We start from the raw sequence: 15,993 nt of genomic DNA, 5'->3' as shown, positions 1-15,993 counted from the left end.
TGACACCAGTTTGAAGTAGGCTGATATATTATTATTGGCATCGTTGGAAATGATCCTAAAGGACAATGAAAAGCCAAGTCCTCTCAGTGGCCAGTTTGAATAGTGTATTTTGTTATTCAGTTTACCTAGAAAGAGAGGTAATCTAAGAAAAGACACAATACTAGTTGTCCTGGATAGAAAGCAGAGCTAGATAGGCAGTCAGTGTGGATTTTTGTTGTATATAGGCAAACAGACAAATTGGAAAATCATAGAGTTGGATAGAAAAATTTGTGCTTATCCTAAAGGATAAAATAACTTCTTAATACTTAGTGAATGTCAAAGGATATATGGGGAGATATGAGAGAACTACTGGGATAACTACTAAGACAGATATAAAATTTAATATTTCCATTTAACTTCCTAACTAGAAGAATCACCCAGGACTTAAAATTTCTCAAAAATGAAAGTGTGGGTAACTTCTAAAGTCAAAACCCAAGGACTTCCGGGAAGATGGCGATGGAGAAAAGCGGGGCTTACGAGCCCCGCTAACAACCAATCTCTGTTATCACAAAATCAGTGCCTTTCATAGCCAGAAAACACCATCAGCAGAGAAACAAAAAATGTAAATACAAGGGACAAAGAAAAAGAGGGCTGGAAAAACGAGACACTAGAAAGAAACCAGACCGCAGTGCTGCGGCTGGAGCTGTGGCGCGGAGCCATGTGGACACCATTTTCCCTTGCAGCACCAGGCCCCAGAGAGGAGGGGAACTCAGAACGGAGCTCAGAACCAGAGAGGAGAAACGGCGGCCTCATGGCAGAGGACACAGCAGCAGCGCCTTACTGCCGGCGACAGCGGCGAATTCACCAGACAACACCAGACTAATGCACTCAACAGCCCACCAGGCTCCAGAGAGAAGCGGCAGACAGCGAGCTGAGGTAAGCCACTGTGGATCAGCCAGGAGGAATTCGGCAGATTTTTCAGCGTGGGGAGCATCTAAAGCTCCCAGGGGCCTGGCTCAGCACACCCTGCAGGGACTCAAAAACAGAAAAAATACGCCAGCCTCACAGCCGAGGGTGTGGCAGTGGTGCCATATTGCCACCGGTGGCAGCAGCAGCGAATTCACCAAGTTCACTACAGCACCATCAGCGCACTCAACAACAGTGAGTCAAGTTGCGGCGCCTAGAGGTGAAATCCCAGTACCGCACTCCCAGGGACTTGACCAGTGGGGGAGTGGCGGTGGCAGAGATATCACACCATAGTCACAACCCCCCCACAGGAGAATGCCCAACCTGGCACCCCCCATGGTCTAAAGCAGCCTCAATTGACTCCCTGGGTCTGAGACTCTGCGATACAACCCAGTAAAGGAGTAGTGGTGACTGAGATACCACAGAATCGAGATCCAGAGCACCTTAAGTGAAGTTGTAGTTACCCAGGAAAGAACCCAGAGAAGTCACAAACTTGCGAGATCATGGGAAAGAGGAATAACAATGGAGCAATGAATGCCCACAACCCCACAACATCAGAACCTGATAAAACAGAAATTCAGAGATTTCTAGAAGATCAAATCAGGAAAATAACTGTAGAAATAATAGAGGTGCTTGGAAAAGAATTCAGAGAGAGCCAAAAAGAGATAAAGGATGCAATTAATGAAGTAAAGGCCTCAATTCAAAGTATAAATAACCAATTAGACCACATGGAGAATAGAATCTCACTCCTAGAAGATGATCACTCCAAAAATGAATGCATAGTTTCTAATTTAGAAAAAAAAATATCCGACAGCAGGAATCTGACATTGAAGAAATATGGGCCCATTTTAAGAGAGCTAACCTAAGAATAATTGGAATAGAGGGAAAAGAAGGTGAAACCAAAGGGATAAACAATTGTCGCGTCCCTCGACCAGCGATTAAGACACGACACGAAGCTCTTCTTGCAAGCCGTTTATTCAGGATACTCGTAATAACGGAATGGCGAAGATCTGCCTCGCGCAGGGCATTATAAACATTAACTCCCCCAATCACTTCTTGCCACATCTCACTCACTCACTGGCTCACGCTCGTCAGGTTACCACCACGTCATGTGTTACGCAACCCTAGCCTCCAAATATGGAGTTGCTTCCTGCACAGCCATGTGCCTAATCAAGCTCAGAGGCAGGAAGCCGGCGCCATCTTTCAATGGCGGCTCACCACAATTCCCCCTTTTTGTTTTTATAGGCAACAGGTAAGAGCAGAGGTTTGACCCCTATTAATCACTGGCACCTTTTTCTAGGGACGGGTACTTGGGTGCCTAACCCGTGTGCAGTCAAGCGTACTCTTCCTGAGGACCAAACTTGTGCCCTCAGCTGCAGTGCTTTGCCTTGCAACCTGAGCCACTATGCCTTAGCTGCCACGAGCCAGGCTTGGGGTGATTGTCCTGCCTCGATAGCCACACAGGCCTGTATAAACATGGCTGTATTATGATTAGAACTTTGGCGAAGACGAGCAATGCACCAGACACAAAACAACACAGCCACAACCAATAATCCCATCAAGGCCCCCAATCCAGCCCATTTCTTTAGATGATTCATGGCATGAGTTATCCAAGATGACAGTCCTTCAGCCAAACTGATGTCCACACGAGTCGAGTTGACGGTGACCACGGCAGTGCGTAATCTCTCTAGTTGGGTTTCAAATTCTCCCGTCCAGTTGCCTAAAAGATAAATTGACAACTCCCGAGACAGGTTAGCGGCTTTTGTAAAATTTTCATATTGAACGCTGGTAACACAGAGACCAGGATATCTCCATTTACATCCAAGCTGTGCAAGCTGCCATAATACCTCAACTTGTTCTTAATTTTGGTTAGATTACCAGCAGATTCCCCTGAGCTCCTAAGGGATTTCCATGCTCTAATAGCACAAAAATTTATTTGATTATAAACTTCCAAAGGAAGTCGGGTTTGGTTTTGGGCATGTAGCCCTTGTCCTAAAATCATATCTCGATCCCATTGAGGATTTCCAGCAAGAGCATTAGCAGCAGCCTGATCAGAGGCATATTCTATGTTAAAGGCCTTCCATTCCAAAAATTGTCCAGGGGTGAGGCATGCTCGTGTTAATCCATTCCAGTCCCCTGGCGTCATGCAGTTTCTAACCAGAGCTTCCACTTGGGCTAATGTAAAGGAAGCTGTGACCCCATACATGCGAACTGATTCTGCTAATGCCTTAATGACCTTAAAATCAAGGGGTTCATAAAAACAAGCACCCTGTGTATCTTGAAAAATAGGAAAGGCCAACGGGAGCTCAGTTCTAACACGTGACCAAACTTGAGGGCAAAAGGAATTATGAGATCCCTGAGTGGAGGATGGTAAGGATGGCGGTGGCCCAGGAGGAGGATCTTGTAAACCTGAGGGCATAGGAAAGTCCGGATCTAATTTAGGCAAACGAGATTTTTTCGAGGCTGAATGAATTGACACACAGGCCATTTGTTTCTTTAACGAACCCTTTTCTTCATCAGAAGAATCAGAAGAGGAGTCTGGCCCTTTAAATTCAGACAAATTCGGATAGAGTGAGGAACAGACAGGTTCCTTTGCTTCACTAACTGCCCGTTCTGACTTATGCTTTTCAGATTTCTGTTCTTTGAGTAACTCGAGGGCGGTTTGCCCTTCCTTAATAGCATCATCATATTTTTGATCTTTTAAACAACCTTTGACCAATTTCCAAATAGGTAGAACACAGGGATTAAGGCTTCCCTGTTGCTTGGCATATTCAAGATCTCGACCAAGCTTTTCCCAACTAGGAACTGTCAGGTTACCTGAGACAGCAAACCATGGAGCAGCTCTGTCACAATCATTTAAAAATTTCTCTAAAGTAGACTCTCTAAATTCTAAACTTCTAGAATAAAGTAGCTCCTGGAGAGCCAAAAAAATTGGATGAGACTGTGAAGCCCCCATCCCAAAACTAAGCTCAAAATGAAATTCAAAAATGGTCCGCTTTGATCGCGGCTCTACCTTCGCGTTCCCGCGACTGCTTTAACCGCAATTCCACTTTCACTTTTTCGCGTCTGCTTGACCGCAACAAATGGTCCGCCTTAATCGCGGCTTTACCTTTGCGTTCCCGCATCTGCTTTAACCGCAATTCCACTTTCACCTTTTCGCGTCTGCTTGACCGCAACTCCACTTTCACTTTCCCGCGTCTGCTTTAACCGCAATTCCACTTTTCACTTTCCCGCGTCTGCTTGACCGCGGCTCTACTTCCACTTTCCCGCGTCTGCTTTGATCGCAGCTCTACTGTCACTTTCCCGCGTCTGCTTTGATCGCAGCTCTACTGTCACTTTCCCGTCTGCTTTGATCGCAGCTCTACTGGATTTGCTCTCCCCTTATCCACAGGTGAGAGCGGTTACCCGCATTTTTCGCGGACCCCCCAACTTACCAGGGGACTTACCGGTGCACCTTCCCTGACGACAGCAAGTTCTGAGCTTCACGCACGGGAGCTGTTTTTTCCCCGTACGGGCCACCAGTTGTCGCGTCCCTCGACCAGCGATTAAGACACGACACGAAGCTCTTCTTGCAAGCCGTTTATTCAGGATACTCGTAATAACGGAATGGCGAAGATCTGCCTCGCACAGGGCATTATAAACATTAACTCCCCCAATCACTTCTTGCCACATCTCACTCACTCACTGGCTCACGCTCGTCAGGTTACCACCACGTCATGTGTTACGCAACCCTAGCCTCCAAATATGGAGTTGCTTCCTGCACAGCCATGTGCCTAATCAAGCTCAGAGGCAGGAAGCCGGCGCCATCTTTCAATGGCGGCTCACCACAAACAATCTCTTAAAGGAAGTAATAGCAGAAAATTTTCCAAACATAGTGCAAGAGGTTGATACACAGATCCAGGAAACTTATAGAACTCCCTTTAGACAGGATCAGAGAAGAGGATCCCCACACCACATAATTGTCAAAATGACCAATGTGGAAGCCAAGCAGAGAATCTTAAAGGCAACAAAAACAAAGGGCCAAGTGACATTCAGAGGCAAACCAACTAGAATCACTCCAGACTTCCCAAACCAAGTCATGAGAGCCAGAAGGGCTTGGAGTAACATATTCCAAACTCTGAAAGAAAACAACTTCCAGCCAAAAATTTCCTACCCACCAAAACTTTCTATCAAATTAGATGGGAAAATAAGAAGCTTCCATGACAAACAGAAACTGAAGGAATTTATGTCTTCAAAACCAGCGCTAATGATGTATGAATACATTGCACCAATAAAAAATAAATTAAAAAAAAAAAACAAAAAACCAGCACTAGAGAAAATACTCAAAGAGATTAACTACAAAGAAGAAATAGGTAATATACACCAGAACCAGAGAAACAAGATTTTCCATCCAACAGAAAACTAAGATTAGTTATCTTTGGAGATTCATTATTTATGTTAGTGTTTTACCTATTTCTAAATTGTATTGTTTGCTTTTATTGTTGCTAATTTTTAGGATTTCTATTTGGAATGTTAATATACCTTCAGATATAGCATTTAGAAATATTTTATTCCTTTCTATCAGTAACTTTTAACTCTGTTTACATTGTCTTTGGATATACAATATTTTTTTTGGGGGGGTTATTTGCCCTTCTGTTGCCTGTGCCATTGAAATCATATCCAAGAAATCACTGCCAATTTCAATGTTGTGAGGTTTTATGACCCAGATTTTCTTCTAAAAGTTTATAGTCTTAAGATTTATATTTAGGTCTTTTATCAATTTTGAGTTAATATTTGTATATAGTGTTAGGTAAGGGTCCAATTTTATTCTTTTTTAAGTAATTATTATTTTTCAACAATATTTAGTTAAAAGATTATTATTTCCTCCACCAAATGTTCATGGAAACCTTGTCAAAAATAACTTGACAATATATGGAAGAATTTATTTCTAGGCTTTTATTTAACTCCAATGGTTTATATCTGCCTTTATAACAGTACTACACTGTTTCAATTATTGTAGCTTTATAAGGTTTGAAATCAGAAAATATACATCTTCTACCTTTGTTCTTTTTCGAGATCATTTTGGGTATCTAGAGTCCATATTCCATATTAGGATAGATTTTTTTCTGAAAAATAAATAAATAAATGTATGATAGTTACACCTAAAAAAAAGAGAAAAAAATTCTCTGGTAAGAAAGAAAGCAAAAAGAAATATTGAAATGTTATCTTTAAGTCATCAAAAGCTTGGTATCAGACAAATGAAACTGTTATGTGAGATTATCATTGTTAATTTTGGATAAATTGCTATAATACTAGATGTCAACCAGTAAGCCAAGCATTGGAAGGAGAGATGGGGATGGAATGGGGTGGGGATCAGGTAGGGGCTAACTGGGCGATGTGTGTATGCATGTCTACAAAAGTTTTTTTTTTTTTTGTCCCATTATGATGTATGAATACAGTGTACCAATTAAAAATTAAAAATAAAAATAAAGTCAAAACCCCCCAAAAAACTAAGATAATTGCTAGGGAAAAGATCTAGAATGAATACTGAAAGAGCGAGATCATAAAATACAACTGCTATGTCTAGTTAGAGAACTGAGAATGGTAGACTCAACCTGAAATTCCTTTGCTTGCTACTAGAATGTAATAGCTATTCTTGCTACATAACTAAATTCCTAAAAGTCACTATTATCAAAATTTTAAAAATATTCCTTCTTCTTTCAGTCTGGATCAGAACAGGATCCCCTAAGCCCTGTTTTTTTTAAAAAAATAAAGGCTGAATATCACTTAAGATTCTGGATTCGGGACAGCAAATCAAGCTAGATTGATATGCTTGTCTGGGAGGTGTTGAAAATGCTGGGAGTATTCTTAGATTCTAACCGGGATTATTCTCATTGTAAGAAACAGAAATCCAACTTGAAATAACATGAAAGTGTGCAGGAGGTGGCGAAAGAGAGAGAGAGAGAACATGTACAAAGATCTGAAAAAGATTAACAAGAACTATATAAATTTTTGACCCAGAAGCACTTTCTCTTTTTATCACCAGTTCTATTTCTTGTTTTCCTCTGGAATCATGACTTTTTCCATCTCTGGCTCATATTTTATATTACAAAGTGGAATGAACACTGACACTTCTCCCAGACATCATTTCAATATTTTTATTAATGCATTGTAATTATAAATCATAATGAGGTTCAAAGTTATAGAAACACATGCACACATCACTTGGTGAATTTTTAACTTGTGCCAAAAGATTACCTATCAGATATCTTCCAATTACAGAAGACTAAGATTCACTAAATAATACTTGTGTCAATCCAGTTCAAACTTTAGCAATCCAAACAAGCCTGCCTGTGCTTTCTACTGTGAAATATATATTATAAATGTATAGTTTTATGGTTTACATAAATGAATGTTACACAATCAACATAATTTCCTGCTTTAAGTATTAAAGAGGGGTGGTATTAATGAAAAGCAAAATCATAGTTAAAAATTATACATTAATAAAATTTTTATAATTATGCTAGATTTTTATGGCAAAGATAGTAGCACCAATTTTCATAATGTCTATTTACATATACTCTGCAGATAATCTGTTTTTCAAGTAAAATACTTTAAAAAGCCACATTTATAATCAGTAGATATTATCTGTATATAAAGTTCATTTGCTTATATACTGAGCACAAATAGAACTCATTTAACATAAGCATGAACACCATCCCTGAAAGGAACCATGTATTTAAGAAGATATAAAATATATCTAGTAAGAGATATAATGTTATGTATCTTAAAACATTTAATACAACTCAAATGTTTTACTATCTTACTATCATTATTAATCATCCTCATTAATTATTTTAGAAAATGATACAGTAATTTATATATTCTACTTAAATCAACCTAAAATCTGTATGATAGGAATTATTTCATATTGACAGTAAAAGTCAGTTTTAACTATAGCATACACAGTTCTACCTGGGAGTTCCCTTAGTTTAATAAATAGTTTGCTTAACTGCTCTTGGTTTTGTTTTGTTTGTTTTATTTTGTGATCAATTCTTTACCCTTGCCCAGAAACAAGACTGCATTTTGCCCTTTGTTGATATTGCTGTTCATGTTCATTACAGCATAACTATATGGTTATTATTTTATAAATGGTCTTTTTTCAGAAGCTTGCTGTTTTTTCCTTTCTTGACAGTGGACTTTACACTCACCACATTCATTATCAGTGCAGCAATACTGCTCTCCCTCTGCCTTTGCTGCTTTAAAAATTAATGCACTGTTATTTTCTGAATACTGCATAAGCTGCTTATGAGTACATTATGCTATCAAGCAAGCACATGCAGAAAAGCTTCCTAAACTGTTATTCTTTCAATGAAAATACAGCTGGTTCTGCTTCAAAGGCACATCTTTTCACCTGCAAATGGACTTGCTCCTACACTTATTCCTCAATTCATTGTCTTTTATTTGTGTCTGGAAATCTTTAATTACCTTTAATTAGAAAAAAAGTAAATTCAGTGCTTTAATCTTGCAAATACATTCAATCATAATTCTGTCTGGGATGAATACCAAGTTCTATTCACTGTCTGATCTCTATAACAAAGATATATAATTTATTGTCCATTTATATAGACCACACCAATTAAGATACAATAGAAAAGCAGAGAGATAAGAGTCAAAATATTTGAAAAGAAAAATTTGCAATCTAAATTTAATTACTCAAATGAATTATTGAAAGATGAGTTATTTACACATGCCAAAATACTGACAAATAATATTTGGTAATCAACATTAAAGGCTTTTATATTGCCTTCGACATTTTTAGAATAATTCTCATCAACTGTTTCAAATCCCTCCTCCCATTTTCACAAGGCAAAACACTACTTGGAATCTTATTTTTCTCATATTACCAAAATTACATATAAAAGTATAATGCGATTTGTCATGTAATTTCTCAACTCCCATAAGAACACAATTTTTAGTTACTGTTTATTTATAAACTACATATAACTACACAGGACTCATTATAAAACTCTAAGTTAATAGTTTTTTCTTGAGAAATCCTATAACAATCTTCAGGAGATATAGTAACAAATAATGATCTACATTTTGGTACTTTCATGATGAATGCAATTATAAATTCTCACAAGAAAATAATTAAAAACTTAATCAGTTTTGAACCCTTACTTGAAATATCTAGTCTGCCTAGATGGTTAGAAATACCTAATGCATGTTAAATATAGAGGTAGTAAAATACTGCTTTAGAGGTAGTAAAATGCCACTTTCTAAGTATTTTATCACTAAAATTTATATAAAATATTGTCTTTTGGGAATGAGAATGTTAAGCCACCTCTGTGAGCAGTACACACAATTATTACAAAACCATGAACATAATAAAAATATATCCAGTAGATTACCAGCTATATGGTAGCCAACTATACAAAATGATATAGAAAAAATGGAGGGATATTATCTATATAAGTGAAATTTGCAAACAAGTTTTTCTCATATTATTTATTTGTTTATTAATTAATTAATTTATTTAGTTATTGTGGAACTAGGGATGGGACCCAGGGGCATTCTACCTCCGAGCTATACTCCCAGCCCTAGTTTTTATTCTTTATTTTTAAACAGTCCCACTAAGTCACAGAAAGCCTCACTACATAGCTGAGGCTAGCCTCAAATCTGTGATCTTCCTGTCTCAGCCTCCCAAGTACTGGGATTACAAGAGTGTATCACCACGCCTGGCTCTCATATTTATATTAACATAGCTGTACTATGGTAAATTAATCAGGAGAAATAAAAGACTTATGTGATCATTTTTGTTTTAATGACATAAAGATAATTAAAAGAAATGATAATTTTTCAATGCTTGGACAAAAAAACTTGGCACATCAATTAACACCATATAAAAAAGCAAGTACTATCATTTGTGCTCCTACAAGGTTAAACCATTAAATTGCTATAATTTTTAAAAATATTAAAAATTTAACCAAACGATATGTTATACACAGAGGAGAAATATAGTTAAATAGATGATATTATAATAAAGTATATCAAACATTTTGTGTGTGTGTGTGGAACTGAGAATTGAACCCAGGGATGTTATACCTCTGAGCTATACCCTGGACCTATTTTAGTGTCTTGCTAAATTACCATATGCTGGCCTCAAACCTGTAATCCTCTTGTCTAAGCCTCCCCAAGCTTACTTACTTATCCATTTATTTACTTATTTATAGATAGCCTTCACCCAAGGAATTTTTACTTACAGAAGATTTAACAAGTGAAGAAAGTAAACATGTTTACATAGTAGAACTAAAACTCAGAGAAATTCAGTTCATGGCATTCATGAAAAAATGGTGTAGACATTGGTATGAATTCAAAGGTTTGTTTTGTGGTATATGATTACAAGCTTAAACTTCAAACATCTACTTTAAAGCCATCAATGTTATTGAAAGAACTTTCCTCCCTCATTTCAGCTTCACATTTGTAGTCTTTTATATTCAGAATAAAAATAAGGACTTCTTATACCTTGGTATATCAAACTTTAGTTTGTACTTGGAAAAAAATAGATGGTATACACAGGTATTCTTGGGTAAGTAAGGAAGTAAAACCAGAGGAAAACAATAAAAAGAATAACAGAGAAGGCAAAATAAATGTCAAAAAAGTTACATAGTATACATTTTAGCAAGTTTTCACCTCTGATAAAGACACTATTATTTCAAGACAGTTTAAAGATAGGTATATAATTTTTTTTTTTTTTTTTTTTTTTTTTTTTTTTTTTTTTTAGTGGTACTGGAGATGGAACCCAGAGGCCTTTGGCTACACTCCCAGACCTATTTTTTAAATATATATTTTATTTGGAAACAGGGTCTCACTAAGTTGCTGAGAGCCTCACTACATAGCTGAGGCTGGCTTTGAACCTGCACAATCCTCCTGTCTCAGCCTTCCAAGCATGGGGATTACAAGTGTGCGCCACCACGCCCGGCTTAAAATTTTAATACCTGAGAATTAGGAAAATTGCTTTATTGGTATTTAAGCAAATATTTACTAAATATCTCTATGAATATGACTAGAGACAAAAATAGAAAAGAAATAAAAGCTTCTGCCTCCAAGAATAGTTATATTTCATAGACAAACATATATATACATATATAAACATGAAAATAGGAAAGAATAACCATATATAACAATTTAAAATTGATATAAAATTGCTACACTTACTTAAATAACCTAGAAACATTGAGAAAATCAAAATATAAATAAATAAATAAAAGCAAAAATTGAATAAAAAACATTAAGGCCTTTTTAAATTAAAACAGTCCAAAAAATTTTTGCATGAAGGTTAGAATGAAGACTGGCAAGAAAAATTCATTACAAATAAAAAATAGAAAATAAAATTGGGGAAATTCAGATTGTTTATTGATAGTAAATAAAATGTGATCGAATTAAATTTGCTTGCTTAAAAATAAAGACTCTTAAGCCAGGCGTGGTGGCGCATGCTTGTAATCCCCGCGCTTGGTGCTTGGGAGGCAGAGACAGGAGGATCACGCAGGTTCGAAGCTAGCCTCGCTGGCTTAAGAGACCCTGTTTCCACATAAAAAACTATAAAATAGGTCTTGGAGTGTAGCCCAGAGGTGGAGGTAGAAGGGCTTCCAGGAACCCCAGTACCACCAAAAAACAAAAAAATAAAAAATAAATAAAATAAAATAAAGACTCAGAGATAAACCAAACATAAAAACACAAGTGTAAATGAAAATAATTTAATAAAAAATAAAACTACTAAACAAAATATAGGTGATTAACCAATATTACTATGAGACTAACAGAACCCAAGAAAAAAACATTACAAGTAGTTTATGAAGAGTTCATTATAAGAGAAAAGAGGTAAATACAGTCAAGGTCATATGTTTTATATGTAGAAGCTAGAATGAAAATAGGAAACAAAGGAGTTTCAATCAAATTAAGAGAGAGAGAGAGAGACTAGTAAAACAGAGGACAGTGATGGGGGAGGAGGGAGGGGTGAGAAAATGAGGCTTGAGGAATGCAGCAATCCAATACGGTTAAGTCTACATTAGAAACTATCACTACCAAACTTACTAACATGTACAGGGAGGAGTTGGTAGTGGTGTGGGAGCTAAAGAGAAACATACAAAGACCTTTGTGTGTTTTTGTTTGTGTGATTTGAACCTTACTATGATGAATAATTAAAATGCATCAATAAAAACATAAAAAATTGTGAATCATAATTTGAGAGTTAGTACAAATGTATAAGGCACTCACACAACTCAATATCAAGCAAACAGCCTGTTTAAAAATGGGCCAAGAAGCAGAATAGACTCCGTCTTAAAGAAGATACAAAAATGGCCAACAGGTTCATAAAAATGTAATCAATTTTCCTAGATACCAAGAAAATGCAAATAAGACCAAAGTGTGCTATAGTCTCCCATCTGTTGGGAAAGCCTTCATCAAAAAACTAAAGATACTGCGTTGGTGAGTGTATGGAGAAGAATGAACACTATATACTATTGGGGGAGCCATTATGGAAAAGAGTGTGTAGGTTCCTCAACATAAAACTACCATATGAGCCCTCCAACCTCTCCTGGGTATATAATAAAAGGAAAAGAAAGTAGCACATTGTGGAGTTATCTTTATTCCCACAAACAAAACTTTATCATTCACAATAGCCCAGGTATGAAAATAACCTAAGTATTTGTTAACAAATGACAAGATGGAGAAATTGTGATGTATGTATATACCTATATATACACACCCAGATAAACATACATACGTGAAATGTCATTCTGTTTTTATCAAAGGAGATCTTGCCATTTGGAACAACATAGTTGAACCTGGAGGATATTACGGGAAGTGAAATAAAAAAGACACAGAAATAAAAATACTACATCACCTCTTATATTTGTAATTTTAAAAAAACTCAGCCAGGGATCGGAGCCTGCCGAGGGGTTAGGCTGGTGCTGGGGCCAGTGAGGCCGGCATCGGAGCCTGCCTTGAGGCAAGGCTGGTACTGGGGCCTCCAAATCCGTGATCGGAGCCTGCCAAGGGGTTAGGCCGGTGCTGGGGCCAGCGAGGCCAGCATCGGAGCCTGCCTTGAGGCAAGGCCAGTACTGGGGCCTCTGAGGCCAGGATAAGAGACTGCCGAGGGGTTAGGCCGGTGCTGGGGCCAGCGAGGCCGGCATCGGAGCCTGCCTTGAAGCATGACCAGTGCTGGGGCCTCCGAGGCCGGGATCGGAGCCTGCCAAGGGGTTAGGCTGGTGCTGGTGGCTACGAGGCCGGCATTGGAGCCTGCCATGAGGCTAGGCCGGTGCTGGGGCCTCCGAGGCCAGGATTGGAATCCTGCCAAGGGGTTAGACCGGTGCAGGGGCCAATGGCCAGCATCGGAGCCTGGCGTGAGGCAAGATCACTCCTGCGGCCTCCAAGGTCGGGACCAAAGCCAGCTTAGGGGTTAGACCGGTTCAGGGGCCAGCGAGACCAGAACTGGGGCCTCCCATGAGGCAAGGCCGCTGCTTGAGCCACGAGGTCTGGATCAGTCCACTGAGTAGCCAGGCCACTACTGGGACCATCAAGAGTGGGATTGGTACTTGCAACGCAGCATGCACAGAGAAATATTGCAGAAAATATAAATCAGACGCTTCTCTTAATCAGCAATAACTAGGAGGAAAAGGGCAACAGGAAGAGGTTGAGCTATAGAAAGGGCCCTATAGTGAAGCAACTAATGTGACCAATCAGAGGGTATGTAATACTGGAGGACGAAGCCTCTTTAAAACGCAGGAGGTACATAAACAAATGTATCAAAGTAAATCACCAAAGAAGTGTGGGATGGAGGGAGGGGGAGGGAATGGGATGGGGGCTGGAGGAGGGCTAATTGGATGATGTGTGCTTGTATATCCTCTCAAGTCTTGTACTCCAATGTGATTGATATATGACTACAATGCACCAATTTAAAAAATAAATTAATTAAAAAAAATAAAAAAAAATAAAAAAAAAAAACTCAGCCAGGCGTGGTGGCGCACGCTCCTAATCCCCGCACTTGGGAGGTGGAGACAGGAGGATTGGGCAGGTTCGAAGCCAGCCGCGCTGGCTTAAGAGACCCTGTTTCAAAATAAAAAGATAAAAAATAGGTGTCTGGGAGTGTAACCTGGAGGTAGAAGGGTTTCCAGGCACCCCAGTACCACCAAAAAAAAAAAAAAAAGTCAAACACACAAAAAAGAGGAAGAATGGTGATTGCCAGAGATCAGGGAGAGGGGAATAGAGAATGGGTAGATATAGGTAAAAGGATACAAAGTTCTAGTTATGTAGGGTAAGTAAATCTAAAGATTAAATGTACAACATGAGGACTATAAAATAATATTGTATTGTAAAATGGAAAATTGCCGAGAGTAGATTTTTAGTGGTCCTAGCCACATAAAAGAGGTAACTATGCGAAATGATAGGTTTTTTTTTTTAATTGGCTTGACTATAGTTAATTATTTTTTCTGTGTGTGTATGTATACTTATACATAGCAAAATATAACTCTATATTCCAGTATATTACTGAATAAAAAACAAAAAAATTCTAATCAGTTATTTGTATCATTTTTTTTTACCTTGCATGTCTTTTGTTTTGCAGACTTCTTAATTTGTGGAGTGTGCCCACGTGTCATATTTATCAACTAGATATGTACTATCATTGGCACCAATTGTATTTATTTGCTATCTAACTTCTATCATAATTTTTATTCTCCAGTCACTTAAATATTTACCTTTTATTAACTTGTTGCTTTTTCATTTCCAAAAGCAAGGAAGTGGGTAGATATGAAAGGAAGCACACAAAAGAAAAGAGTGGTAGATGGAGAGGAGATGTTACCTTTTCTCTTCTGATTTTGAATGAACTCCACTTTCATCAAAGAATATGGTTATTGAATACTGAGTCTTTAAAATTTGAGGGTTTTCCCTTACAACCTATGCAGGTATTATTTTTATAAATACTCATTATGTCGCCAGTACAGAGAATATATATCTTTACTAGTAAACAAAGTTGTCCTTACTTTGCTCTGGAAAAAAGCTCTATTAAATCTTTATTCACATATTGCTATCCTATGTATTAAAATGATGTCATAATAGCATACATAATTGCTTTTTTCTTTCTATTAGTTTACAGAAGTGTATCAAAGGGAATTCACTGCTTACCAATTTGCTTTCTGTACTGATCAACAGGAAGTTTTATAGTAGAAGCATCTTTTCTACCCATCTTTGATCTCCAAAATGCCTGCTGAAGAGAAAGAAAACAATTTTAATGGAGCTTTTAAAAAGACTATCAACAAATTTCAGGAATAACTTATTTCTTAAAATTCATTTTAAAGCAATGTGTGAACATGACTTTAACTCATTTCTACTAATTATCCATAAAGAACACAAAATCCTTTATAATAAATTATCAAGGAAACAGTTGATAATAATTAAATTCCCTAATCATTTATTTTGGTAACATTCATTTTATCAGGAACTATCAATGCTCAATTAAACCACACTGTTAGAGACCTCTATTAGTAAATGTGAAAATCATGTACTACTTATTCAGATGGGTTGGCTATAGGCATGTTCTGGTACCATGTTTCATTCTAATTATCTACTACATTGCATAAAAAGGAAAGCTAAAGTTCAAATCTCAAAAGGCTTGCATTTTGTCTTAAAAGCATGATTTAGAGAGTGAAAGTGAAATTTAGGTTCTAGTTATACCCCTTTTAATGTAAAGAGCAAAAATGAATTTATTTATACTCTTATGCTTACCACATTATACATACTATATTGTTTTTTATTTTACACTTTCATTGGTTCATGAAAGTCTCACACCATTATATGGTTCACAGTGTAATGTCACACATGCACACAGCGTGCATGAGTTTTCCCACAGGTCCTTCCCCACTCCTCCCTTTTTCCATAGAAGATATTGAGATTGCCACTGGTTCCCACATATGTACATAATGTCAGTGGAAGTAATTTCTCCATTAATTCTCCTCCCTCTCAAACCTCTCCAAAGCTACCTCCTTCATTCCCCTGGAGTTTTTCCTC

At 37.7% G+C, this 15,993-nt stretch overlaps 1 protein-coding gene across 1 annotated transcript in view; it reads right to left on the bottom strand.

The window, feature by feature from the left end:
• The window catches only part of TRIQK (triple QxxK/R motif containing), a gene marked incomplete at both ends in the record, with an annotated part of 30,790 nt that extends 15,618 nt beyond the window's left edge, over positions 1-15,172 (bottom strand). The window contains one exon of the mRNA XM_080693865.1: positions 15,112-15,172. Within this exon, the coding sequence (XP_080549991.1) occupies positions 15,112-15,172 (61 nt within the window). The remainder of the gene's footprint in view (positions 1-15,111) is intronic.
• Positions 15,173-15,993: the final 821 nt, after the last annotated feature.

Source organism: Muscardinus avellanarius (genome assembly GCF_963383645.1).
Source record: "Muscardinus avellanarius genome assembly, chromosome: 4".
Classification (NCBI taxonomy): domain Eukaryota; kingdom Metazoa; phylum Chordata; class Mammalia; order Rodentia; family Gliridae; genus Muscardinus; species Muscardinus avellanarius.
The sequence above is the reverse complement of the archived record's forward strand: the minus strand, read 5'-3'. Positions and strand labels throughout refer to the sequence as shown.